Source organism: Pelophylax lessonae, assembly GCF_965119305.1.
Source record: "Pelophylax lessonae genome assembly, chromosome: 4".
Taxonomy (NCBI): domain Eukaryota; kingdom Metazoa; phylum Chordata; class Amphibia; order Anura; family Ranidae; genus Pelophylax; species Pelophylax lessonae.
Window position 1 is genome coordinate 72,765,937 of NC_138771.1, and position 18,322 is coordinate 72,784,258.

An 18,322-nucleotide genomic window follows, 5' to 3' on the forward strand; every position below is an offset into this window, starting at 1 on the left:
GGACCATGTGATATTTCAGTTTCTTTTTTAATAAATCTGCAACAATGTCAACAATTCTGTGTTTTTCTGTCAGTATGGGGTGCTATGTGTACATTCATGAGGAAGAAGAATGAACCTAAATGATTTTAGCAAATGGCTGCAATATAACAAAGAGTGAAAAATTTAAGGGGGTCTGAATACTTTCCGTACCCACTGTATGTTTTTGTACATGTCATTCTAGTAAAAACCAGAGGTTTACATGTACTTAAAGAGCAAACTGCCTCAAGGCTTCACGTTTCTTACCAGCACTCCGGGGCCCATCATAAGCTCCAGACTCCTCTCCATCTCTGAAGATTTTTAGAGTGGGATACCCGCTTACTCCATATTTGTTGCAGGTGTTGGAGTTTGCTGTACAGTCAACCTAAAACAAAGATACAGTATTAAATTAGTTTAAAATTACCTAATAGACATTTACAAATTTGTGCGCATTTACCCAGGCTGAAAAAATGACCACGTAGTAGCCCATAGCAACCAATGCAAACTCTGGTTTACATGGGTTATTGCATTTTGTACTATATTAAACTTTAGTTTCGCTTTCCACCAACATAGCAACAATTTACCATCACAGCAAGTAATCATGAAGGAGCAAGATGATATTTATTCAAAGGTAGGTAAATATTGCAGGTCAATACGGACTAGACATTGGCTGGCATTTCTGACCAATGTTCAAACAATACATAATCTAGGATTTAACAACTCATTCATAGAACCTGAACAAAAAGGAGCTTTTTAACCCAGGTAACGAAGAGGTTTACTTAGAAGATGGATATGCCACCTTTGTTAGAGTCCGGTTCTTCAATTAATTGAAACAGAACAGATTCTCTGTACTTCTAAAGCAGCCAATGTTCTAGCTGCCAAAACCAGCTTGAGTTTTACAATCTCTCACTAGATGTCAAATCTGACTCCTAGAAAAAAAAACTTCAACTACTGCTGCTTAATATCCCACCTTCATTCCCCCAGTTCTAGTTAGGGACTATGTTACCATCTTAAACCCAAAGGCATGCCAAGGAAACTGGTAATACTAACCCCTTCCATTGCATCAGTCCCCTCTCTTTCCACTGGCTAAGCTGGCATAAAAAACATTGGACACTGATAGTGTCCAATATCTGGTTCCTCCTGCTCCTTTACTATTCAAGTCTGCCTTTTCCAAGATAATACCTTCACCCACACTTCCATTAAAAAAAAAATAATAATAAAGTGTGGGATTTATGACTCTGTATAAACCATTTCTCTGATGTTCATTGACAGACACCACTCCTGTCATTCTTGACCATTGGGTCATGCTGCCCCCTACAGGAGTAGGGCACTAGCAGAAACCCTCCCCCCAACTTCTGGCTACACCCATGGGCATTCCCAGGGGGTATACTCCTCCCTGCTTCAAGCCAGGTCGCAGCTCCATGTCTGAATGGACACCAGGAGCTGCGACTCAGCTCGGGTGCCCCATAGCAAGCTGCTTGCTGTGGGGGCACTCAAAAGGGGGGGGGGGCGCAGAGAGCCGAAGAGGAACCCGAGAAGGTGGTTCTAGGCCACACTGCGCAAAACTGCATAGAACAGGTAAGTATAACATGATTAAAAAAGCTTGCTTGTCAATATCTTTAAAAAAAAAAAAAAGGTTCCCTGGTCTATTTTTGATTTCTTCCATATTGTCCAGGTAGATCTCCCACCTCTCAAAGTTGCCTGCCCCCAAACATCCCCATGTCTAAAATCAGCAGATCATACCTTGGCCAGTGCAACCGTTCCCTTCAGTTTTGTGGCAGCGGCTTCATACTCCGGAGCAAGCTTCTTACAATGCCCACACCTGAAACAAGAAAACAAGGACATGCATTACTCATAGCAAATTAAACAAGAGCTAGATAATGTCACTTGCCATTAACAGGTGAGACAAATCCAAGTTAGACTTCGGATCGTTCGTGTGAAAGAGGCCTATCAGATCCGCCTGTCAGTATTTTAGGCGGATCGGATCCTCCATGCATCCCTATGGGGCAGCAGGTGTCAGTGGTGACATGGCCGCTGACACCCGCTGCCATCTGCATCTGATCTGGACAGAAGGAAACCCCATTTTCCATCCATCCATCCAGGGGATCAGATGAGAGCGGACAGGCGGTCTGCTCTCATCCGATTACCCATAGAGAGCAGCGGGGCTCTGACACCTCCCTCTCCGCACACAGATTGGACAGGGAGCCGTCACCTGCCTGCTCAGCGGGGGATCAGTGTATCGATCCCCCGCTGAGTAGCACGGAGTCTGCCGACAGAGGCGGACCGTGTGAAAGAAGCCTTACTGGTTTAACTTGTTTTCCAGGAGTCTCAGGACAGCACCTGAGTTGGCTCCTCCCACTTAACAGAAAACAACCATTTCCACCAAACTTTAAAAGGAGGATTCTCCACACAGCTCATCAGTTTTAGTAGAGTGCCTCTGGCCCAGGCTGGAACACAATCATTTGGTGGCGGTCAAACATTTCCGGCAGATAAGCTCTTTTTACCTGTAAGCAGTTATTTGGCATAAGAAAATAAATGGTGGTTCATTTAGGTGTTGCACTATGGTTTTCTTGTTTGCTTTTTTTCTGGTTTATATGAGTGATCAGTCTGCCTTGTACCATCTGTTTGGAGTCGCATCCAGTTGGCTTGATCCTGGAATTGCTGAGGATTTTTGGAGGAGCAGTTTGGTGGATCCTTGAGCCTTCTTTATTAGTGGGACGGTAAGCGGCAGTGTGATTGGGGTCACTCATTGACGTTGGTGGCACTTCAAGGAGACCAATCAGCTGGACCCTACCTATACCTGGACTTTATATAGCGCTGCTTTTCAATTTTATACATAATATAGTGAATAACAGCAAACCACAAATGTGGGTCACTGCTGTCCTGAAAGACTTCTGGAAAACAAGTTACCTGCAAGTCTAAAACTTTGATTTTCCCTTAACGTCTTTCAGGAAAAGACCTGAGAGGATAAACCAGACCTATCAACTAGGGAGGGACAACAGCCTGAAGGACCTTTCTGCCAAAAGCCTGATCCCCTGCTGACAGAAGGTCCAGTCTTAATGATGGACAAACGTTAAATAACTTGACCACGTAGCCGCTTTACAAAATTTGATCTGGGGTGGCACCGGCTTTTTCTACCCATGTAGTGGCAAGAGCGCTCTTGCCACTACATGGGTAGAAAAAGCTGGTGCCACCCCAGATCAAATTTTGTAAAGCGGCTACGTGGTCAAGTTAATACGAGTGTGCTCGAATTCCCAGCGAGGTAGATAATTCCATCTGCGAGTAAACCTCCAAAAATCACTGATTTAGGCCACCTAGCAATTGATCCTTTAGATGCCAGGTGGCCCTTGTTGCCCAAAAAAAAAAAAAAAAAAACAGTTTGAACAACGAAAGTCCAGGTAATGTAATCGGATTCGTCTCGCATAGAAGGGGAGAAGGGTTAGACCAAAATGTTGGCAGGATAACATCCTGAGACTGGTGTCTGACGCTACCTTTGGCAAAAAACCTGGATCAGTTTTAATCATCTGGGTAGATGGACAAGAAAGGCTCGTTTACCTGATAGTGAACTGCACGCACTGTCACTGAATATTTTTGCAGATGTAAAATGGCAAAAAAAAAAGTTTTGAGTGTAAGATACCTCGAAAGGTTCGAAAGGTTCGAAAGGCTGAAGGCTTGTAGAACCACTGACCAATCCCACTCAGGAAAATGTTTAGCAGGCACTGGTCTGGAACAAGTGCCGAAAAGAAAAAAAATCTTGCGACCAAGGCTTTTGAAGAAATTGGTCTCTCCAGGAAGACTCCCAAGCGGCCACTTGCACTTTAAGAGTACCAACTGCTAGACCTTTGTCTGCACCATTCTGTAGGGATTTCAACACTGACAATATCTTCCAAGGTACCATTTGTTGAATGACACCAGGCAAAGACCTTCCAAACCTTAGCGTAAATAGCTTGTGTTACTCTTTGGCCAGAATGGAGTAATAGTAATCAATTACCGACACTCGCTTTCTGCATCTTCCTTAATACCAGTGGAATTAGCAGAAAAGGGGAAAAGACCCAGGGGAAAGTTCAAGGCTGTGCTAAGGCTTTTGATGCAAACAGGTCCACCTGTGGATGCCCCCAAGTCCTGGTGATTAAGGAAAAGATTCCTGGATTCAAGCGCCAATCTGCTTCCTGAATTTGCTGTCTGCTCAAAAAAAATCTGCCACACTGTTTAACGTGCCTTTGAGATGGACCGCTGATAAGGAACGTGACTTTCCACCCACTCCAGCAACTGAAGGGCTGACAACCTTTGACAGACATCTCCTGATTTGTCTGTAGCATAGCTACTACATTCTGTAAGGAAGATTCTTTGCTCTACCGAAAACATCTGGTAACCCAGAAAGTTTGACTTTAGAAGGTTCACAATCCAACCCAGGGTTTACAATTGACTACAGGCCTTGCCCAGGTCCTCTTGCAATCTTTCCCTGGAAGGGGAAAAGAGGAGGTCGTCCAGATATGGGATTACTGAGACTCCTTGAAGGCAGAGAGGAGTAAGGCCTTCTGCCATTACCTTTGTAAAAATCCGTGTGGTGGCCAAAAAGGGAGGGTTTTGAATTTTAGATGCAGGACTTCCTTCCCCGCATCCACTGCCAATCTCAGCAATTTTTGGGACTGAGGGGCTATAGGACTATGTAGGTAAGCATCTCTAAGTCGATCGATGCCATGAAGCATCCTTTGGTCAACAGATTCCCAACAACGAAGATCGAGTCAATACAAAATCTTGTGTATAGGACTGACCTTCAGCGGCTTTAAGTTGAGGATAAGACGAAAAACTCCCGAATGGCTTCCTTACAAGCTAGATATGGGAATAGAATACCCAATGCCGTTCCTCTGGTGCTATTTGACTCCCAACCCCTGGTCACATCAGGTCCTTTAAAGCCAGGGCTTTTGTTGTGTGTTTTGGAAGGTTTGGGACAAAATATATGTTTCTGGAAGAGGATCTGAAAATTCTATTTGGCATCCTGGGACAGCATGATTAGAATAGATAGATTTTCTGTCACACCTTCCCAGTGAGGGAGGAATTTTTTGAAGTCTTCCTCCTACTGGTAACCAATAATTATTGTGTTGAGGTGGTTGATGCAGGAGGATGGAAAAAGGATGCTTCCTCTGCCTTTAGCCCTCTGCGCTGACCAATTCTTTTACCCTGGGGCTTGCCATCATCTTGTTTCTGAGCCCTCTGAGGTCAAAAAAGCAGTTTAGCTTTTTTTTCCCCACTTCTTAATAGGGAATGATCTTTTTGTCGGCTGTCCTGTCTAGAACCAAGTCTAAATCAGGATCGAACAGTAGATTCCCCCATGAATTGAATACCACAAAGCTTGCTTTTGGATGCTGCATCCCCTGTCCAGGCCTTCAACCACAGAGCTCTTCGGCTGAGTTAGCTGGGGCTGCAGATCTTGCTTTAATCCTTACGGATTCTGCTGATGCATCCGCAATGTAGGCTACAGCCATTGACAGAGTGGAAAAAGAATCCAGGATCTCTTGTTTAGGCGAATCTGCGATGTGCCTGGAGTTGATTTATCCAGTACTCCAGACTTTTAGATACGCAAGTAGTCGCCATAGCTGGCTTAAGGTTGCTCATGGATTGCCAAGCTTTTTTAGGTTGTTGATCCATCCTTTTGTCCATGGGATTTTTTTTAGTATTCCCATGTCCTCAAATGCCAGGTCAGTTGATCTGGAAACTTGGGAAAAGGCTGCATCGAGCTTAGGTACTTTATTCCAAAGTGCCTGTGGGTCTTCATCAAAAAAGGAAAAAAGCCTTTTACATGCCTCTGGGGGAAAAAAAAGCACTCGTCTGGTTCTGCCCATTCTTTTATGGCCTCAGAATACCGATTGTACTGGCAAGGTGCAACCTTTAGGCTCATTCAAACATGCATACATCCAATCATGCAAAGAATTATTTTTTCTCTTCACGAGCCCAAAGTAACAAACTTGATCTAAAGACAACTTGCTTTTTGAGGGTACATCTTCTACCCTTTCCTCCTCCTCTGAACCTTCTTTGGAATGAGAGGTGGAATGCTCCTCTTGGGTAGGAGGACCTACTTCAACCTCCACCACAGGTATTAACTGAGCCCTCAGAGGATTGTGAGGTAGATGGCTGACTTATGGATGGGTTTGTTAGCAAAGAGCAAAAGGATTGAATGGCAACATCCAGCTGTTTATTAGATGCGATTAAGTTGCCATATGCAGTAGAAGCTTCCTCTTTAACCAGGGAGTCGATGCATGTTTCCTTCCAACTTCCTTTCCTTCCATGTTTCCATGTGTTTTCTTCCAACCTTCAGGTAACTTTGCATGAAGGGCATCTCTTTATAAAGACCAGGTCAGAGCTCTAAGCCTGCCATAACGAGAAAAAAAAAAAACCACCAGACAAACCATCCCAGTGAGTCAACCTATTTCATTGGGGGGTCACCCCTGGTCAACAGTAAGCAAACAAAACTCCATGTGCCCAGACATGCCCCAGCCACCAGGAGGGGGGTTAGAAAGGAGGAGATAGACCCCACAGTATTCAGGGCAAGATGACCAATCCACCCCTTACCTGGGCCTTGCTGGTGCCTGTGCCACTTGCTGCCGTGTCCATAGCGGTGTTGCAGTGTCCACATGTGGCTAGGAACACCGGTTCTGGACTCCCAACACCACCACTGCACCGGAAATAGGCACCAGATCTGCTCCTCCCCCTGTGATTTTTCAAGCAAAAGGGACGCTGCGCACTTGCCCCACAAACCATGTCCCTCACCAGATACATCACTTCTGGCCGGGCGAATCATTACTCCAAAACTGAAAAAATGGCAGCGGCACCTGCACAACTAGACCAGCAGGCGGGACCAGGAAAAAAAGAAATGTCCACCAAATGTCTCTGCTGCCGCCTAGGAGCAGCGTCCATGAGCTCCGAAGAGGGAGCCCATCCAGCAGACAGTTAGTGCGGTATGGGAGGAAAGGACTCTTAAAGATAAACAGGTATGGGGAGCAGAAAGCTTGGTCTCAGGACAGCACCTAAGAGCTCCTGACTCCCCACTAGGTGTTCCTCAGCCAGAGGAAACAAGTTGATGAGCTGTGAGGAGAAGCCTCCTTTTAAAGTTTGGGGGAAGTGGTGTTTCCTGTTGGCAAGTGGGAGGAGCCATCTCACATGCAGTCCTGAAAGGCGTTAAAGGGAAACACCCAATATTGCCTTACAATGGTTGATAAATACTAAAATGTGTCTTAAAGAGTGGCAATTCCTCACAGATCAATACACAGCAGCATCCATTAAGAAACTCACCCGTGCATAAATCAGCATAAAAAAAAAACCCTACCCCTCACTTACATTTGGTTTTTTTTTTTTTTTTTTTAAATCTTACTCAGGCTGTTATGCTGCAATAGAGGGATTCTGTGTTTGAGAGATGTTCTGCAGGCCTTTTTGTTCTGGTAGATCAAGGATATGCAAACTGTGGCCCTCCAGATGTTGCAGAACTACAAGTCCCATGAGGCATAGCAAGACACTGACAGCCACAAGCATGACACCCAGAGGCAGAGGCATGATGGGACTTGTAGTTTTGCAACAGCTGGAGGGCCACAGTTTGCATATCCCTGTGGTAGAGTAATGCAGCACATATGAATACAGCAAAGGTATGTGCCTCACATGCAGATGTGTTGCAGGGCCCTGCCAGGACCTGAAGAAATGCAGCACATTTGTGCAGGTGCCAGTTTAAGGACTGATGTGTCACAAAGACAGAACTGCACATGCACCAGGATCTACATGACTCATCTGAGCTGGTATCTCAGTCCAGGAAATGGTGATCCTGGGTGATGACTGAACAAAGATGACACCATCCTTCTGAAGAGGAAAGCAGATAAAGGCTTTGATTGGTTGATAGAGAATACATGCCTGGAAAGGGACACATTTAGCAGACCTAAACTTCACATGAAAAACAGATCTGAGGCCAGGCTCACTTTAAAGTGGTAGTAAAGTCTGCTAAAACCTTGTACCTACAGGCAAGCCTATGATGAGGCACAATGAGTATCTCATGCACCGTTAAGGAGATATTCACACAACATGCAGCCGGTGACGTCACCAGAGTATGCGCTCAGAAGGGACGCATACCTGTGTTGTCCCTTCAAAGCTCTGCGCCGCGGCCATGACTCCTGCGCAGGAATGTAGTCACAGCTCAACCAACCAGATGACATTAACCCAAAAGGAAGACTGCGTGGTGACAGCGCTCCACTGGAGGGCTTCTTTCTAAGGTAAGGGTTTTATAATGTGCTAGTATGCGACGTATGGTAGAACATTATGCCAGTACCTTGCAGATTTAAAGAAAAAAAAAAGCTGCGGTTTACTACCACTTTAAGGCCCCATTCACACTTTAATAAATCGCAGGAAGAATCTGCACAATTCTGCCCATGATTTCAAACCACTGCAAAACAACGTACATTCAGGATGAATGGCAATACAAATGTGGTGCGATTTGGCTGCAACTGATCCACAAAAATTATGGAAAAAAGCACAAGTTCAAGGCCAAAATACAGTCCCTGAGCTTCTGTAGTGACAAATACACATGGCAATCTATTCAAGTGAATGGTTACCCTATGTGCGACACAAACGCTTACGAATAGCACTTTTCAAATTGCTAGCGGGAACCCGCATTCCTGCTAAGCGATATGTGAATGCAGCATAAAGGCCCAACCAATTTGAGATGGTCTGTGCTGGACAAGCTCAGGACCAAGGCAATGTACCTTGTTTAAGTTGTCAGTTCACCCACTGCATTGCAGGGATGTGCACTAAAAAGTACTGCATGCAGTTTTTTCCCTCCCAACGCAATGGGTTGAGATGCAAACTACCAGATCACAGCACCGCAGTGTTAACAGAATTTATGGAATGTCAGTTGTGAGATTTCACTAAGGTTCCAAAAAATAAAGGGACATGCTGTGATCGGCGCAGTTTCCTCCCAGAGCACGCCATGGCTGTGTGATCAGTGTGACTGCTGGTGTGCATGAGCCCCGACCCATAGATAGCAGAACTCATCCAGTCAATGTTACAACAAGCCAAGGTAAATTCTCTGCTTTCTATAGGCTAATCTAACTGCGAGCTACCCTTACTAAAGCAGAACGATACTCTTAAATCCAGCGATTCCATCTCCAGACTTTCCACCGGCTGCTGACATCTTCTGGGTCTCAATTACTGGGCCAAGATGTCACTCCAGGGCATGCATGAGAGTTCCACCAGATTTGGCATTGCTGAATTTGTCCAGTGAGGTGTGCTTGTGCACCGTATGTACAGGGGTGGGAGGACAGGCAGGTAAGCCGCTTTAAAGGATAAGGTCATCTTTTATAACCCGTTCCATCCATATTCAGGATCCCTGATCTGACAGCTAGTGGGGACCACCCCCCCCCCCCCCCCCCAAAATTAAAAAATAATTGTGGCTCTGCCAACCTGGCCGCATCAACCAGTGTGCCCTGTGAATGGAAAACTACAAGGTCTGGCAGCCTTTGCAACTATCAGCTTGTAGTTTTCAATGATCAACCTCGGTGCTGTGGTAGTTCATTCTCTCTTCCCGTCAGATTGTATCTTACCCGTATGGGCACACTGATACACCGGCAGATCGCTGGAGAGAGATATATATATATATATATATGATCAACTGATTATCGGCAAAGCCGATCTATCGAGGACCGATCTGCACTTTCCCCGATATATCGGAATCGGTCACCAAGGTTACCGATATTTTGGGAAAGTGCTGTACCGGAGTGATGCCTGCAGCTAGAGGCATCACCTCGGTACCGACGTTCATAGCCGACGGTCAGCTGTCTTGTAATGACAACCGATGCGACGAAGAAGCCGCTCAGCTGTCATTACAAGGAGTGGGAGGGGATGTCCCCCCTTCTGTGGCTCGCCCGGGTCTCCTGCCCCACCGGGAGACCTTGGCAACCAGCCTGCAAGGCCACTGAAGACCCGATCAAAGACGCATTCACTCTGATTGAGCCACCATGCAAAAACCTGGAAGTGATGTCATGACATCACTTCCGGGTACTCGGCACCAGATTAAAATAATTACAGCATTCAAAACAGCCAAACTTGGCATTTTGAATGCTTTTAAGTGCAGAGGAGGGGTTTTAGACCCCCAGATCCCTCCACAAGAGTACCGGTCAACGAAAACTAAAACCTTTTTTAAAGTATGAAAATATCGGCCAATACCGATACGCGATGACCAAAACAACAGTATCAACGATAAACGGATATCGGTCGATCACACATACATTGCTTTGTGTAATAGTAGGGGCGCGCACTCTGAAGGTCCAGCTTACCATGCCGGACCTTCAGAGCCCAGGCTGTAAACAGGCAGCTCCCCGCACACATGTACGGAAATGTCGTTATTGCACACTGGCTCATTATGCCTGAGTCTTACAGGTTTTGTGCCCCCCCCCCCCCCCTCAGGGTTTACAATCTCTTTAATTTGCATCAAATCAAAAAAGGACATTGTATAGTATGACTTTAGAGGTGATTGCACAAATCTCCTTTAGATCTGTCCAACTACTTCATGCAATCAGCGTAGATAGTTAATGATCAGCCTAAAGCCATGTACACGGGACGAATTTCGGGAGACATCAGCTGGTTAAAAAAAAAAAAAAAAACCTGGCAAACATTCGGCTTGCGTTTATGTCCGTCTGTCCAGCTTCTGTCAAATGTGCATGTCGGAAAACCAACAGCAGAAAGCGATGATCGGAGTGTTCTGGCAACCGATGGGTTGCACAAAAAAAAAAAAAAAAAAAAAAAAAACAGACACTATATAGTGTGTACCTGGCTTAAGGGTGGCCATATACTGCAACCTTTGTACAATCTCCAAAAGATTTACAAAAGCTATACAATACGAGGCCACACCTAAACAATCCAGTCAAATAGTATCCAGTCATGCAGGCCCTTGCTCTGTGTAGCGGTTTTTACAGAGCAGCCCTGATCCTCACCTTCCCAGGTCCCCCTCATCCTCTCAAGTGCCCCCCACAGCACCCAAACAAACTCCTTCCCAAGCCACTGCTCTGTGTATCCAGTCATACACAGAGCTGCGTCTAAGCCTCGCCCCCTCATTGGCTCACTGGATGTGATTGACAGCAATGGGAGCCAATCCGGATGGAGGAGAGACCCAAGGCTCTTGTGGACATCACTGGATCACGATGGGGGCTCAGGTGCACACAGGTTTTTTACCTTCATACATAGACTACATGACGGTAATAAACCTTCCGCCTTAACCACTTTATATTTAAGAAAACAATGCAATAAGGACAAACCTAACAAGAAAAAATAATTCTGCGCTAGATAAACATAACACATGTGACCATGTGAACAAGTGGAAAAATAATGACAAAAAGCTTGCACAGACCAATAGAAAAAGTCCAAAAACCAATAAAAAAGTGCAGCACTGATGGTAATTAATGACATGAATAAATTATTAATAATGCACATCAAAAATAAAAACACTGTAAATGAAATGCATAAGTAATGACTCAGTAATAAATGTGCATAAAGTCCTTATAAATCCACAAGAAAAAAAAAAAAGAAAAAAGTGATTTAGAAGTCTGTTGATAAAATGGCAGATGGGAAAAAAAAAAAAAAAAGGAGACCCACAAGTCCCAGCATGCAGATGAGAATCCTCTCGCTGAACGATGAAAGAAAAACACCCAGTGGAAATGGGAAGAAAAATTTGGCCTCTTACCAGACTATATTGGCCTCCAAACTAATGGAAAAGCAGAACCCGCCCGGTCTCTGTGGGGGGGGCGGGGGGGGGGGGGGGGAGGTCGCGCTGGGCCACAGTGTTGTTCCCTTTAGGGGTGGTCTGGTGTGGCCTCCCTGTCGGCTCCTTGCAGGAGTTTTGGGCCGGGGGCTGGTCTGGGGGGGGGGCACTCTACCCTAAGTAAAGAGTGATGGCGCGGTCTGATGGCGGAGCCAGGTATGCCTTGATCATTATGATTGTTGCTTACTTCAACCAATGTACCTGAATTTTGTGATTGTTACTTGTTCTTTTTTTGAAAAACTTCAATAAAAACTATTGAAAGGAAAAGCCTAACCCTTGAGAGGGAATGATCCCACCAGGCACAAATAGTCATCTACTCAAGCCTCCAATACGGGTAGATAGGGAGCCAATGTGCATAAAATGAATACAAGCATACAGAGCAGAATATCGTTTTCAGATACCTTTTATTATAAAGTTAATGCACTCACATGATGGAAGTAAAAAATCAAGCATCACAAAAACTTCAAGGAGAAAAATTCAGTTTTTGTGATGCTTGATTTTTTACTTCCATCATGTGAGTGCAATAACTTTATAATAAAAGGTATCTGAAAACGATATTCTGCTCTGTATGCTTGTATTCATTTTATGCACATTGGCTCCCTATCTACCGGTATTGGAGGCTTACCTGACTGGACGTCTGACTATTTGTGCCTGGTGGGATCATTCCCTCTCAAGGGTTCGGCTTTTCCATTAGTTTGGAGGCCAATATAGTCAGGTAAGCAGCCAATTTTTTTCCTCCATTTCCACTGGGTGTTTTTTTCTTTCATCATTCAGCGAGATGATTCTCATCCGCATGCTGGGACTTGTGGTTCTCCCTTTTGTTTCCTAACACATCTGTCATTTTATCAACGGACTTCGAAATCCCTTTATCACTTTTTTCTTATGGATTTATATGGACTTTATGCACATTACCGAGCAGTGTTAATTTTGGCAGCAAATTTCAATTTAGTTTTAGTCTTACTCTTAGGACTAAAATGGCATTTTAGTTTTAGTCCCATTTTAGTCTTCTGCAAGTGTTTTAGTTTTAGTCATATTTAGTCGACTAAAACTCCAGTATATTTTAGACTAAAACGCCCTACATTTTAGTCGACTAAAACTCATTTTAGTCATCTATAATCAAATGGGTGTAGTTCAATTGTAATTTGTAATGCATTATTTAAGCATTTCTCTACAATTTCCAAACTCATTATATACTACTGCTGGTCCTGGAGTGAAAAATCTAATATGTTATTATTTATGCTTTGAGCATGCACCAGTGTTAATTTTTGGCAGCAAATTTCGATTTAGTTTTAGTTATAGTCTTTTGACTAAAATGCCATTTTAGTTTTAGTTGTATTTTAGTCATCTGAATTGTGTTAGTCGACGAAAACGTTTTAGTCGGTTTTAGTCGACGAAATTAACACTATTACCGAGTCATTTATGAATTTCATTTACAGTGTTTTTTTTTGGTGTGTATTATTTATTATTATTGATTTATTCATAGGTCATTCATTACCATGAGCACTGCACTTATAAGAAGAAACCTAAAACCCAATTAGCCCCCAGTTGCACAGGACTCCTTACATTACCAAGTTGTCGGTAGAGCTAAAGGAAATTGTAAGATTGTACAGAGTATAGGGTCACCATAAACGTCACAATCTCACCAATCAAGTTCAGACCTAATAAAAGTAATACAAGCCCCTCCCTAACTAGCCAAGATCCACTCAGAGAGCTACAAAATGAAGTCCTAACTAACCCATCGAATCAGTTTATAGCCAATCAGGGAGGCTCCTCTCCTACACACTTGCTAATAGATGTAAAGTAGATTGTACAATCAGGGTGCAGTGTGTGGAGCACTTAAAGTGATCGCTTATGAGCGACAATTACATTATGGGAGGGGGGAGGGGGGAGGGTCATGCATGTACAGATCTTCCTCTCAGACAAATTAGAAAGTCAGTTTGACTTTCACTAAAATGAGAAGTTTAGTGAGTCAGACCAATCTTATTGTACGATCGCATTTATTACTGAGATGTTGAAGACCAAAATTGTACAAAAGTCCCCATACTGTCCAATACGAGAGTTTAGATCACAGCTCACTGGTAAAGAAACTGGAGGGGGGGGGGGGGGGGAGGTAGAGATCCAACAAGCTGGGCCACATGCCAAGCCAATAGAAAGAGGCCACCAAGATCCTGAAAGCCAATCAGGAGCAGACACCACAACAAGGCCACACCCATAGCAATCAGACAGCGTAGAATAGAGTGAAGCATGCTGGGAAGGGTAGTCCTCTGCAGCAGATTCCTCATTGTGCAGAATGGAGAGCTGGGCTCATCAGGACTACAAATCCCATCACATCCCCCCCCCAGGCACTCGGGAGAAAGCGAAACAAACCTCCGATACCAAACAGAAAGTTCTACATAGGAAACCCCCATCCTTTATACAATGACAACTGGGAACAGAAAACCGATAGAATCCCCAAACTGGTATCTGACAGACGTACAATCCATTATTCCAACCTGGGGAGATCGGTCACAAATACCGATCTCAGCTGAACACAGAACATAGCGAGATTATTTAATACACATCTATGGAGAGGGCCCCCCCCCCGATCTTCTATAGTATATCTCAAACAACCAACCTTCCTAGGTTAAGGACACTATACAATCTGATTGGTCAACTTTAGGAAGGAGTTTCTACAGTGACTAAATCAGACTGTCCCTACAATCAGTTATATTGTGTGGTCACCTTAAAGGAGATTGGACAGTGTAAGTATGTACAAGCTCCTTAAAGGTGACCACACAGTGTACAATCTGATTGTACAATCCCCTTTAAGGCAACCAAACAACAGACAATCTCTGCGAAGCTTTAAGGTGGCCACACACTATACTGATTGTAGAATTTCTCTAAAAGTGACATTACACAATCAGATTGTATAGAGTATTAGTATGCTTGCCGTTACCAACTAAACATAAGGATATCCATTCCTTTAGTGTCCTCCAATCAGATCGTCTATACAATATTACTCCTAATTATGTTCCTGTCCATCCTAGTGCAGAGCTGCTGCTGGTTGGGCCCCATTATCTCTCCACTATGGGTTATCTATGGCTGGATGTCAGATCTCGGGGAGCACAGCCTGACCTCCAGACCGGTACAATTCCACCCACCATCTACTCCCCCACACACAGTGTGACACTCCCGGAAGGTGAGGCCTCGTCTGGGTGTATACAGACTATTATCACACATTCTAGGTCTTGTGTCTGGCCTGATCCCCACACCGAGGACCCGACATCACCATGAAGAGGACAGGTCGACCATATAATACCACACACAGTGCAATCTGATTGCACCAACCAATATGTAGTGGCAGGGTATCTGATTGGATAGGGTACTTAGATTCCCATTATGTTTCAATAGATCTAAGGAGGATTGTGTGATCAGACTGCAACCAGAGTTAGAGAGGGAAGCACAGACATGGTGGCCAATCAGTGCTACGCAGGGGAGCCCCAGCACCGACCCAACGTCGGGGAGCCCCAGTCCAAACAAAGGAAGATTGATCTTCACTTCGGAGTGCGGTCTAACGGACTTTATTGAACAAAAATAATGTTCCATGGTACAGACATCAAGAACACACAAACAGGAGCAGTTGATGCGTTTCACAAACTAAATGTTATGAGTAAGTGAACTTAGTTTGTGAAACGCATCAACGGCTCCTGTTTGTGTGTCCTTGATGTCTGCACCATGGAACATTATTGTTCAAGTCTGTTTGATCTCCACTTCGGAGTGCGGTCTCATCCTGTGTATAGATATTGCTGGGTTCACAGACCGGACGTTGACCTGTTTGAAGACTTCATTGCCTGTACCCGAGTGGCAGCAACTCTATGAGCTATTTGCGACTTTAAGCCCCAGCACCCACCCAACGCCACACCAGTGGAAGCCCATGCCAGAGTACCCACCCAATGCCACACCGGGGGGGCCCAGCCACAGTACCCGCCCAACGCCACGCCAGTGGAAGCCCATGCCAGAGTACCCACCCAATGCCACACCGGGGGGCCCAGCCACAGTACCCGCCCAACGCCACGCCAGGGAGGCCCCAGCCACAGTACCCACCCAACGCCACGTCAGGGAGGCCCCAGCCACAGTACCCACCCAACGCCACGCCAGGGAGGCCCCGGCCACAGTACCCACCCAACGCCACGCCAGGGAGGCCCCGGCCACAGTACCACCCAACGCCACGCCAGGGAGGCCCCGGCCACAGTACCCACCCAACGCCACACCAGGGAGGCCCCGGCCACAGTACCCACCCAACGCCACACCAGGGAGGCCCCGGCCACAGTACCCACCCAATGCCACACCAGGGAGGCCCCGGCCACAGTACCCACCCAACGCCACACCAGGGAGGCCCCGGCCACAGTACCCACCCAATGCCACACAAGGGAGGCCCCGGCCACAGTACCCACCCAACGCCACACCGGTGGGGCCCCAGCCACAGTACCCACCCAACGCCACACCGGTGGGGCCCCAGCCACAGTACCCACCCAACGCCACACCGGTGGGGCCCCAGCCACAGTACCCACCCAACGCCACACCAGTGGGGTGCCAGCCACAGTGCCCACCCAACGCCACAGAGGCCCCAGCGCCCACCCAATGCCACACCGGTGGGGTCCCAGCCACAGTGCCCACCCAACACCACGCCAGGGAGGCCCCAGCCACCCAAAGCCACACCGATGGGATCCCGGCCACAGTACCCAACCAATGCTAGTCTGGCCATAGTGTCCACCCATCCCCTGTCATTGTGAAGTATTCTAGAAGGAAACGTTCAGCCTGTACCCCCCCCCCCCCAGAGCCGGGCTCAGTCCCCCCTCCTACCAGGGAGCGAAGAACTCCACCAGGATGATGTTGTACTCCCGCACGCTGGCCTCGAAGTCGTCGTCGGTGAGATCTAGGACATCGGAGGCCCAGGCGGCGTTGACGGCTGCTGCCAGCACGAAGAGGGCGCCGAGGAGGGATCGCGTCATTGTCTGTGGCGGAGAGGAGCTCAGAGATCTCGGCTGCACTGCCTGACCTGGACTAAGAGGGAAGCCGGGGAGAGGAGGGAGAGAAAAACCTGCCGGAAGTACTCTCGGCCGGACCTGGAGCCGGAGTGTGGCAGCTGCTTATTGGCCCTTGTCAGGTGACGTCAGCGGCCCGGGCGGGGACTCCCGCTTGAAACGGAGCTGGGCGTGACAGCCTTGTGGCCTGTCAGCTAAGGAGTGGCGGTTGTACGGAGGGGGCGGGAAAGGTTTTCAGCCAATAGAGCGGCTGTTAGGGAATCACATGGGGAAAGGTTGCCGAAAAACCGGTCCGACATTGTACGAGAGTATGGAGGAGATCGGGCTCAGGTGTGCGCTGATTGGAGGACTCACCGTGTGCCATGTGCGGGGACAGGGATGGGGCTCCTGTATATAATATATATTCCTATATACCCCATATAAACTGTACAGTACTATATACTCCAATATACTATACATTCCTATATCCTCCAATATACTATACATTACTATATACTCCAATATACTATACATTCCTATATACCCCAATATACTGTACATTACTATATACTCCAATATACTATACATTGCTATATACTCCGATATACTATACAGTACTATATACCCCAATATACTGTACATTACTATATACTCCAATATACTATACATTCCTATATACCCCGATATACTATACAGTACTATATACCCCAATATACTGTACATTACTATATACTCCAATATACTATACATTCCTATATACCCCGATATACTATACAGTACTATATACCCCAATATACTGTACATTCCTATATACTCCAATATACTATACATTCCTATATACTCCAATATACTATACATTCCTATATACCCCAATATACTGTACATTCCTATATACCCCAATATACTGTACATTACTATATACCCCAATATACTATACATTACTATATACCCCAATATACTATACATTACTATATACCCCAATATACTGTACATTACTATATACCCCAATATACTGTACATTACTATATACCCCAATATACTATACATTCCTATATACCCCAATATACTGTACATTACTATATACCTCAATATACTATACATCACTATATACCCCAATATACTATACATTCCTATATACCCCAATATACTATACATTACTATATACCCCAATATACTATACATTGCTATATACTCCAATATACTATACATTACTATATACCCCAATATACTATACATTACTATATACCCCAATATACTATACATTGCTATATACTCCAATATACTATACATTACTATATACCCCAATATACTATACATTACTATATACTCCAATATACTATACATTCCTATATACCCCAATATACTGTACATTCCTATATACCCCAATATACTATACATTCCTATATACCCCAATATACTGTACATTACTATATACTCCAATATACTATACATTCATATATACCCCAATATACTGTACATTCCTATATACTCCAATATACTATACATTCCTATA

At 45.3% G+C, this 18,322-nt stretch overlaps 1 protein-coding gene across 1 annotated transcript in view; it reads right to left on the minus strand.

Moving 5' to 3' along the window:
- Positions 1 to 16,931, minus strand: part of PDIA3 (protein disulfide isomerase family A member 3) — a 54,809-nt gene extending 37,878 nt beyond the window's left edge. The window contains exons 1-3 of the mRNA XM_082252748.1: positions 16,649 to 16,931; positions 1,759 to 1,837; positions 283 to 400 (exon numbers count right to left, since the gene is read on the minus strand). Of these exons, the coding sequence (XP_082108874.1) occupies positions 283 to 400; positions 1,759 to 1,837; positions 16,649 to 16,797 (346 nt within the window). The 5' untranslated portion in view covers positions 16,798 to 16,931. The remainder of the gene's footprint in view (positions 1 to 282; positions 401 to 1,758; positions 1,838 to 16,648) is intronic.
- Between the last annotated feature and the right edge of the window lie 1,391 nt (positions 16,932 to 18,322).